The 10,384-nt window shown below is 42.5% G+C and overlaps 1 protein-coding gene across 1 annotated transcript in view; it reads left to right on the forward strand.

The window, feature by feature from the left end:
* LOC117563145 (voltage-dependent L-type calcium channel subunit alpha-1D-like) overlaps positions 1-9,949 on the forward strand; it is an 81,145-nt gene extending 71,196 nt beyond the window's left edge. The window contains exons 39-47 of the mRNA XM_034241319.1: positions 142-244; positions 360-461; positions 624-748; positions 2,805-3,133; positions 5,048-5,404; positions 6,059-6,960; positions 7,223-7,332; positions 8,374-8,697; positions 9,293-9,949. Of these exons, the coding sequence (XP_034097210.1) occupies positions 142-244; positions 360-461; positions 624-748; positions 2,805-3,133; positions 5,048-5,404; positions 6,059-6,960; positions 7,223-7,332; positions 8,374-8,697; positions 9,293-9,499 (2,559 nt within the window). The 3' untranslated portion in view covers positions 9,500-9,949. The remainder of the gene's footprint in view (positions 1-141; positions 245-359; positions 462-623; positions 749-2,804; positions 3,134-5,047; positions 5,405-6,058; positions 6,961-7,222; positions 7,333-8,373; positions 8,698-9,292) is intronic.
* The last annotated feature ends 435 nt before the right edge of the window (positions 9,950-10,384 follow it).

Raw genomic sequence — 10,384 nt, forward strand, 5'->3', positions numbered from 1 at the left:
TGCAGCCCTGCAATGTTCATCTTTATTTTTGCTACCACAAATGAGTTGCAATGATCCGGGGGAATACATGCAGTATTTCAAAGGGGGTGCAAGGTTTTAGAAAGACTGCGATAGATGTCCCTCTCCCTCTGCTCCTCTCAGAGACTGGTGGCCATGAACGTCCCGCTGCACTCTGACGGGACGGTCACCTTCAGCGCCACGCTGTTCGCTCTCGTCAGAACTTCACTGAAGATCAAGACTGAAGGTCAGATCTCATGCACATACATGCACATTCCACCCATGCATGGCACCTGTATAAGTCACTTAAACCTCTTTGTATCAGGTTGACGTTTCCTCTAAGCTTTCCTCCTTTCCTTCAGGCCCCATCGACCAGCAGAACGAGGAGCTGAAGCTGATCATTAAAAAGCTGTGGAAACGCACCAAACCAAAGCTCATCGATGAAGTTATTCCCCCACCTAGAGGTACAACAGAAACCTACAGCTGCCTGACATCATGAGCACACTTCACTACAAATGATATTACACTTTTTGGAGAATTAACACGCTTGCATTTGAGAATAATCAAAAACATATACTGTATGCCTTCCTCCTGGCCCTGCACATAATGAACTTGTTTCTCCTCAGGTGACGAGGTGACATGTGGGAAGTTTTACGCCAGCTTCCTGATTCAGGACTATTTCAAAAAGTTCCGTAAGAGAAAGGAGAGGGAGAGGAAAACCAAGAGGAAGGACAGGGCGGCTTCTCTGCAGGTGACTTTAAATATACTCCTTCACCTTCAGATTCCCCCACAGACATATCAAAGTATTCTACTTTTAATAATAATTTGCATGCAAGCCCTGAATCTTTCAATATGTCTGTGTGTGTGTCTCAAGCTTTGAAGTTTCACATAATGTCTAAGCTGCTAACTGGAACAAGATTAGCTGATTTCCACCTGATCCAAGAGGCTTTACAAATAGTTTATTTAACAGTCATTCAATTTGTTTGACCTAATAAAACGGTTGCAAAAGTTAGATTTAGATAAAATAAGAAAGCAGAGAAGTCAGTCAGAGTTGGGGGTGTGGGGGGGATGTGCGCCGCGTTTGCGCTTCAGATGAGGCTCCCTCCGCAAAATGAGGCTCCATCCGCGAAGGGTTTGCGTGATCTGCGGGTAGGGAGGGTATAACAACGTCATTTTAAATGCAGTCATTTAGCAACAGCTTGTGAGAGCAGTGCATTCATCGGTGTTCGTTTTAATGTTGCCAGTTTGTTGACGGCCTGTGTGTTGATGGGACTTCTCATGCTCCCTAAATGTTTCCCCTGTCTTTCGCCAGTTGTTAAACCCTGCTTTCACAAAACTCCCATCCCTGACAAGCTTATTTTCTATAGCAGAGCAACAGTAGAAGCACACTGCATTATCACTTTCTCTTATATAGTGAAGCTTTGTATAGACTGCTTACACTAAAATGCTAACTCAAAAATAGTAACTCAAAATAAAACTTTTGTATTGATTTGTTTAGTGAACTTTTTGGCGTTGCAGTTACGGGCCGTCCACACTACAGCTTCGACAGCTTCAAAAACGGTTTCCAACGCGTCTGCCCATTCACTTTGAATGGGGTGACGTCACGTTGCCTCGCTTTTCGCCGAACTGAATTGTGGGTAGCATAGCGGTCTGTCTCCGGCGTCAGAAGTTGAACAATGTTCAACTTCTGACGCCGGAGTAGCCAGCGCCAGCCAATCAAATCCCGTTTCTGAAAATCAGACAGCTCAAGCCATAGCCAATCAAACCGCGTTTAAGCTGGGAGAGATATCCCGCCGTTCATTTCTATATTTAAAAAAAAGATGGAGGAGAAACTAATTATCGCCGTAGCAAATCACCCAGTTTTGTATGAGCAGACCCTCTTCACCTACCGGGATACAAACCAGAGGAACCAGGCATGGAGGGAGGTGGCAGAGACAGTGGGTGAAACTGGTAGGTTTTCGCCTGTTTGAGGAGTTTATATATATATATATTGCTCTCATAAAATCCCCGGGGTTTTTTGCTTTGTATGTCGGGGGCGGGAGATTCATGTGATTGGTTGTTGGTCGCGTTGCTCGAATAAAATCCCCAAGCTTCAGACACGCCCAGCTCCAAGCTTTTTTTGAAGCTGTAGTGTGGACGCTCCGCCAACAGATGGGGGTGCTGCAGCCCCCTCAGCACCCTCCCTTCCCGCGTCCCTGTAAGAAAGATAACTTAAATGAATCCCCTATTAAAATAAATACTAGGCTTCACAGCATCAATAACAGTGAAACAAAGGATAAGGCAGGTAAGAGTTCACACAGGATGATATCAGAATAATAAGAATTCAAATTAGTAAAAACTGGTTTGCCATATTATATGTTTGTATGTGTATATGTTTTAAAATGTACGTCACAAAACCTACTGTCACCAGGATAAATACATTCTGGTAAATATAGAAATAAAAACAAAAATAAAACACTTTAGTGGAGTGTGGGATTTTCTCATGATAAATATCGAGGTCCTTTCAACCATTTTCAATATATTTTCCAAATTTGCTGAGAGGTAATTGCTTACACTGAGGGTGCATATTGTAAGTTCATATAAATATGTGTGGCCTTTTTGTTTATGTCTACGATGCTGTCGACTGGCAGCTTTAGACTATTCTCAGCAGTTGTCAATGTAATAACCAGCTTTTCTTTCTCTTTCTTGTACGTCATGTAAAGGTTTCGTGTACCTACTTACTGTATATTGTGTATGTCTTTGATTTATTGTAACTAAAAGAAAAATTCCAAATAAAGTATTGAAATATATGAATATATGTGTCTCAGATGGGGCTGCGCACGCTGCAGGATTTGGCTCCAGAGATTCGCCTGGCGATGTCGTGCGACCTGGAGGAGGAGGAGGGCGAGATGGGGCACGACGAGATCTTCCACAGCGAGCACGGGGACTCGGGGGCCTCCACGCCCCGCGACACGCCGCTGCCGCCCATCCACATGCTGGTGGAGCAGGTGACGGTGCTCATGGAGAGCGAGCCCAGGGAGGCGGTGGTGACGGAGCAGGTGACGGGGCTGCTGGAGCACCACAAGCCGGGGTCCGAGCTGGCAGGACTGGAGGTGGTGACGGAGCAGCCGCCCAGGTCCGAGCCCCTCTCCGTCAGGTGGGTCTATAATTATGTTAGAAAAATCTCACTGGTCCCCGGCTTGATCTTCAACCTCAGGATCCATGTATGTGTGATCCTCTCCAGAATGGAAGTAGTCATCACATACAGAGCATCAACTAGTTCCTGAGCAGTGTCCTTCACATGCTGATATCCAAGAGAGGGAGTTACACAGTCACAAGATGGAGGAATAGAAAGCAGTATTCAATGTTTACTTCAGATTAGCTCCACGTCAGAAATGAGCATGCTTGTCATATGTCTATCTCCATAGAGGCTGAATCATCATGTTAATCACATAGCTATCATATTCCTACAACAGTCCTGATGCTCTTCTAGGTAATCACACATCCTGTCATGTTCACAGCTACAGTTGGGATACCTTTGTTATCATGTTACTCTCATGTTGGAAGAGGACATTCAGTATTTTCCAAACATATGGTTTAGTTTAATTTATTTGTTTATAGTGTCGTGGACAGTCCCTATTGATCACAAAAACAGTAAATGGGGCAGCTTTAGCCAACATTGCTAATTTCCAGCTGTTGTCCCCGGCCAGATGATAGACACCGTTAAAATCACAACACATCAACAGCATTAGTATAGTATTCAGGTCCTTTTGTTACATTACATGTCACTTACATACTCAATACTGTGGACAATCCCCACAGGAGCAATTTGGGGTGAAGTGTCTCAGGGACACAACGACATGCTGACTGCAGTGGGGTTTGAACCTGTGCTTCCCTGATCCCAACACCAACACACTAGTCCACTGCGCCGGTCCTTTTGTGCAGTCAAAAGTAGAAAAATATGGTGTTGAAATACTCCGTTACAAGTAAAAGTCTTGAATTGGTCTGGTTAAGGAATGTTTTGTCTTAAGTAGGTCTTTGTGTTGGAACGTATTATGACAATTGAGAATCAAAAATGTTGAATATAAAAAAATAATATTTAAAAACACAATATTAACAAAGTACAGAAGTTTAATTAAAAAAGTAAATACTCAAGTGCAAGAAAAAAGTCCTACATTGAAAGAAATACTTGAGTAAATGTATTTACCTAAATAAAAGTATTGATTGTAAAGTAAAAGGTACTAAATATACTTAACTTAAAGTATTTGTTGTGCAGTAAAATGTAGTTAAAGATAACGTATAGTTTGTGCAGTGTTAGTAATCTGAACTAAAGAATTGTGCAGTAAAATGATATTTGATGTTTCTGAATTATTACTACTTCTGCATTATTGTTGCATGTAACTGCTGTAACTACTTGACTGCTGATGTGTTCTCCTCCTACTGTTGGCTAGTTTAATCTGCACTAATGCATCGTATTCTATAAGACCATCATGTGTTATTTAGATTTGTCCAGGGAGAACCATGTATCTCTAAAAAATGAACTTGTTAGGAGTTTCTCAGAAAAGCAGCCCTGTTTCCAGCTTTGTGACATACAGTACCTTAAATGTATATAAGATAAGATAAGAAGTACTTTATTGATCCCAATTTGGGAAATGTTTGTGTTTCCGCAGCATACAAAGAGATGGCATTGTACAATACAAAGGAAAGAAATAAACAAGAAAGTAGAAAATATACATGTTGAATTACAAATATTGAGTAAATTAGTGGAGTAAATGTATTTAGTTGCTCTCCCCCACTTATATATAGTCATAATTACATTACATTGCATTTAGCTGACGCTTTTATCCAAAGCGACTTACAATAAGTACATTCGACCAGGAAGACACAACCTTAAAGAAAACAGAATCATATAAGTACATCAGGTTTCATAGAGCCAAACATTTCAAGTGCTACTCAACTGGCTTTAGGTAAGCCAGTCCTTTATTAGTATAAAAGTGCTTCGTTAATAGTTCTAACGCTCGAAGTGGAGTCGAAAGAGATGAGTAATAATGAGTTTTTCCTTTCTGTTCAGGGTGGACATCATCACTGAGTATCCTCCTCCTGCTCTTCTTGGCTCTCCTCCTCCTCCTCCTCCTCCTCCTCTGGATTGTCCTCCTCCTGCAGAGATGCCTCCTGCAGAGATGCCTCCTGCAGAGATTCCTCCTGCAGAGATTCCTCCTGCAGAGATTCCTCCTGCAGAGATGCCTCCTGCAGAGATTCCTCCTCCAGAGATTCCTCCTGCAGAGATTCCTCCTGCAGAGATTCCTCCTGCAGAGATTCCTCCGGTGGCTGTAGTTGAGGAGCCGGTGGTGGTGGAAGCTCCGGCTGAAGTACCTGAGCAGGTTCCCGTCAGTGAAGGAGAGCCAGCAGCTCCAGCACCAGTAGAAGGGTAAGAAACAAGAGAGAGGGAGGAGATAAAAACATGTCATTAACTAATAAGTTCATGTATTCGCTTGCTTGCAAGCTTCACCCTAACCCTCTTAGTCTCCCTCATATTCTTACATGTCCTCTTCCAGTCTTTATGCTAAGCTAAGCTAAACTAACAGTTCCCTGACTTCAGCTTCATGCTTAACAGACAAGCATGAGCAGAAGCCCATCTCTTCATCTCACTCGTGGCAGAATAAGCTTATTCCCCAATATCTCAAACTGTTCCTTTGCACTGAAAAAACATGTTTATTTTGGAAAAGCGCTCTTCAGTCTTCTAAACTGTTATCTTACCTAAAAGAATAGCAAAATAGGAAAACATAAGTGAATCTTAGAAATCCATGGCTACTAACAAAAGATTGTTTAATCACTTCCTGCATGAGGCCGTTGATTTATTTCTCTATCAGGAGAAATCTTATCACAAGCCAATTATTTCAATCGTTATGCTAAGCTAACAGTTTGAGCGTTGACAAATATCGAGTTGTATCTAAATCTTATTATAATTTCGTTGTACCTGTACAATGACAAAATTAAAGATCTATATCTAACTCGGAATAAGTATATTTCCCCCAATGTATTTTTGAAAAAACGTAAGTTAACTCTTTTGTATTGTCTACAGTTACGTGTATCCAGAACCGGTCCCTCCAGCAGAACCTGAGCCCGTCTACAATGATCCGAGCCTGCAGAGAGTCGACAGCGTCGGGGAGACACCGTACAGCGTTCCTGATGCTAACGGCTACGCTAACACTGACCCTAACAACTATGCTAATACTGACCCTAACAACTACGCTAATACTGACCCTAACAACTACGCTAACACTGACCCTAACAACTACGCTAACACTGACCCTAACAACTACGCTAATACTGACCCTAACAACTACGCTAGCACTGATCCTAACAACTACGTTAGCACTGATCCTAACAACTACGTTAGCACTGATCCTAACAACTACGTTAGCACTGATCCTAACAACTACGTTAGCACTGACACTAACAACTACGCTAATACTGCTGCTAACGGTTACACTAACCCTGCTGCTAATGGTTACGCTAACCCTGCTGCTAGTGGTTACGCTAACCCTGCTGCTAGTGGTTACGCTAACCCTGCTGCTAGTGGTTACGCAAACCCTGCTGCTAATGGTTACGCTAACCCTGCTGCTAATGGTTACACTAACCCTGCTGCTAGTGGTTACGCTAACCCTGCTGCTAACGGTTACGCAAACCCTGCTGGTAATGGTTACGCTAACGGCTATGCTAACGGTGGTAACGGTTATATTGGCGCCAATATGAACAGAGAGGCTGTCACAGTGAGCCCCGCTTCCTACTCTTCTAACGGGTACAACGGGAACGGATACATCAGTGATAGCGTTAGCATTGTTAGCGCTAACGGTTCAGGAAGCACGATGAACGGCGCTGGAAACGGCAGCATGATCAGCGGGTTCACCGGAAACGGATTCCACGGAAAGGAGAACGCATCCTCGTTTATCAGGAGGCGCATTCTGCCTGCTCTACCAAAAGGTGATCCTTTAATTTGGGGCAGGGACCCAATTTTATTCAGGTAGATTAGTTCAGTTTTTATTTAATCTAATTTAGTTAAGTTTAATTAAGTTAAGTTTAATTTATTTTAGTTGAATTTGGTTCTTTTAGTTTGTTTATTTTAACGTCATTCAGGACATATTTTGACCCTCTAATGGCCAGTGTTTGTTTGCTATATTATATGAAGAAGAGTCATAGTCATGCATGCTGACATTTTCCCATAATCCCCTGCTTTCTGTTTCAGGCCGTAAACCTTCCTTTAACGTGCAGTGTCTGCAGCCGCAGAGCAGCATGGACGACGTCCCCATCCCGGGGTACCATGGCAACATAGGCCCCCCCAGAGCCCATATACAGGTACACACACACACACATGTACCATGTAAAAAAAAAACTCTCCACCTCTATGGTGCAGGGATGACCTATTTGTGTAGGCCGACCCCAGAAATAAACTGCGCATGGGTTTCCTCGACAAAAAAGCAATGGGATTTCTCCATAGGATTTTGGAAGATAGCTCGAAATAAGGTCTGTGGAAAACAAACCTGTTTGATAAATGCACGTTTTGTTCAGCCGGATAATCTCCACATGTCTACCCTACTGTTATTATTTTCGAATCATAAATCTAGTCGCCAGAAGCAAAATGCTAACGTTATGCTATAAAGGAACTACAGTCGAGTCCAGCAGCACGACTTCAACGTCACGCCTCGTCTCGATATTAAAACATACAGATTCTAAATGGAACAAGTTGAAGCGTTTGTTTGAACAGATTGCAGGAGGCAGGAACTTGCTTTCAAGCAGAACAGAAACTAACTTAGAGGAGTGTTTACGTGTTCGGCGTAATGACGTACAACGTCCTCGACAACTTCTGTAGTCCTATTCAGCCACTTGGTAACAACCATCGTTTCTCAGACACGTCAACTCTTCAGAAATCACCAGTGGGGTCACTGCTGATGGATTTAATGTCGTAGAACAAAACGTGATCCGTCTCTTCAATGTGTCTCAACCACAGACCTTATTTCCAGATATTTTCCTAAACCCTATGGAGAGATCCCATTGGCTCTGAGACGAGGGAACAGGAAGTGGTGAAATGCTAACTCACTTCCGGGTTTTAGGACTCGTTCCTGCACCGCTCTATTTGCTTGTATTTTAAGCATACTTCATTTAAAGATGAATGTGATTGATAGCATTTTATTTATTTACAGATATTGTGATAATATTGTTAATAACTTAGGCTTACTTTAATAACTTAAATAAACTTTTTTTCAAGATTCAAAGGCTTTATTTTGTAGTTTTATTTAGTTTAATTTAGTCTAGTTAACAATAAAAAAACTATATGAATATTGCAAGAAACAGAAATGTATATAAAATAGTGCATACTTCCTCCTCTCCCGTCCTCAGAGCGTTCACAGTTTGGAGCGGACCGGCGCCATGTCCTCAGCCTCCTGGGTGAACACGGCGACGGCGGGGCCCCCTCCCCACCCGGGGATGATCGCCCCTTCTGGACGCCGAGGGAAGCTCATCTACACCCCGATGCTCCGGATGGACCAGGCCTCCGGACGCAGCCAGCCGATGTGGAGCGACGGCAGCGCCAGCCTCCCCGCCGCCTCCCGGGCCGCCGCGGGCTGGTACCCCGGTCAGACCCGGACCCTCGGCAGCGTCAGGATGCCCCCCGTCAGCCAGAGCTACCTGGAGAAAGGGAGCGCAGACAGCCTGGTGGAGTCGGTGAGTAAAGGGGAAAATTGTTGATGAAATCTAAAGCAATATGTATATGCAATATCAATATGAACAACATATGAACTATTTCAAAATACTTGGAACTCTCTCATGGGTTGGGTGGGTTCAGAGTTTTCCTAGTTTATCTTTAAACAAGGACATTTGTATTAAAATGGCTGTAACTGTCATTTTTATAATAAAATGTGTCGCTTGTTTATCTGTGAAATATGTAATTATTTTTTAAGCAATAATTCTAGAAAAACAAAGAAGCTGCTGGAAGCTGGAACTTAAAAGGACTTTTGATAACAAATTATGTATAAAATGTAATGTTTGAATTTAGTAATACATACATATACTAAATTGGAATTACTGTAGCTCAATAATTACTGAACAAAACTAATTATTTTAGAAAGTAATGATAATACTTTCTCATTCTCCTCAGTCTGTAATTGCATATTATCATAAAATAAATAAAGGGGCAACATTTTGCATTTTAATTTGAGTGACTAACGCCATAGACGTGCATGTTTATGTTGGCATGGTACAGAGAATTATAACCTAATCCCCGCCTGACTCCGTCCTTCCTCTCTCTATCTCACATCAGATCCTGATCTCCGAGGGTCTCGGCGTCTACGCCCGGGACCCGAAGTTCGTGAACTTTGCGAAGCGTGAGATCGCGGAGGCGTGTCACCTGAGTCTGGACGACATGGAGAGCGCGGCGTCCGACCTCATCGCCCGCGGAGCCAGCCAGTCCATCTCTCGCTTCGAGGACGAGCTGGCCGACGAGATGAACTGCGTGATCTCTTACTGAGGTCCGGGAAAAAAATGCATTAACAGTGAGAGGAAGTAAGGAGAGAGGATTGTGAGGAAAGGAAGTGTTATTTAAAGAGAGGGAGAAACGTGTGCAAGACTGATGTGATTTTCTTTTTGTCTGAAGTTCAAATGTTGTGTTTTTTTTGTAAATGCCAAAACACACACTAACACACACCCTGATTTTAAGAGCAGTATGTGGCAGGACTGCGTTGTTTTGCCGCAGAAAACTGGACTTTTCTTTTTGCATTGTGTTCTCATTTTATACTGTACATGAACTGTTGTCCCTTTATACTCCTGTACAAACTGTAAAAATAGAAAATATGACAACAAAATGTTTATAATTTATTAAACGAATAACGATACGCGAGTGCCCAACAGCATTCGCTATTTTAGAGAAGTATTTAAATATATAAAACATATTGAATATCCTCTTTTAAGAAACATGAAAACTAATAGCAGCATTTTGGATTTTTGTGACTTTAAATAAAGCGTCATGTATTCTCAAATGATTGTTTTGTTTTGGATTTATTATTGTAACATGTCACTAAAAAAGATTGTTATTCGCCTCCAAAAATATAGTGAAGTGGATGTAGCATCAAAGGTCCCATGTCATGGCCACTTCTACTGATCATAGTTCCATTGTGAGGTCTACTAGAATAGATTTACATTGTTCAATGTTCCAAACTCACATTGGTTTCTCACACAGCATCTCTGTATAGTGTGTGTATTCACTCTCTGTCCTACACGGCTTGTTGGAGCTCCTCCCCCCCCTCCCTGTGAGCCCACTGGTCTCTGATTGGTCAGCTCGCCCACTCTGTTCTGATGAGTCCACCACCGTTACAGCGGAACATCAGTGATTATGTTTTACAATGGCGTTTGTTAG

The sequence above is a fragment of the Gymnodraco acuticeps genome, unplaced genomic scaffold (assembly GCF_902827175.1).
Source record: "Gymnodraco acuticeps unplaced genomic scaffold, fGymAcu1.1, whole genome shotgun sequence".
Classification (NCBI taxonomy): Eukaryota; Metazoa; Chordata; class Actinopteri; order Perciformes; family Bathydraconidae; genus Gymnodraco; species Gymnodraco acuticeps.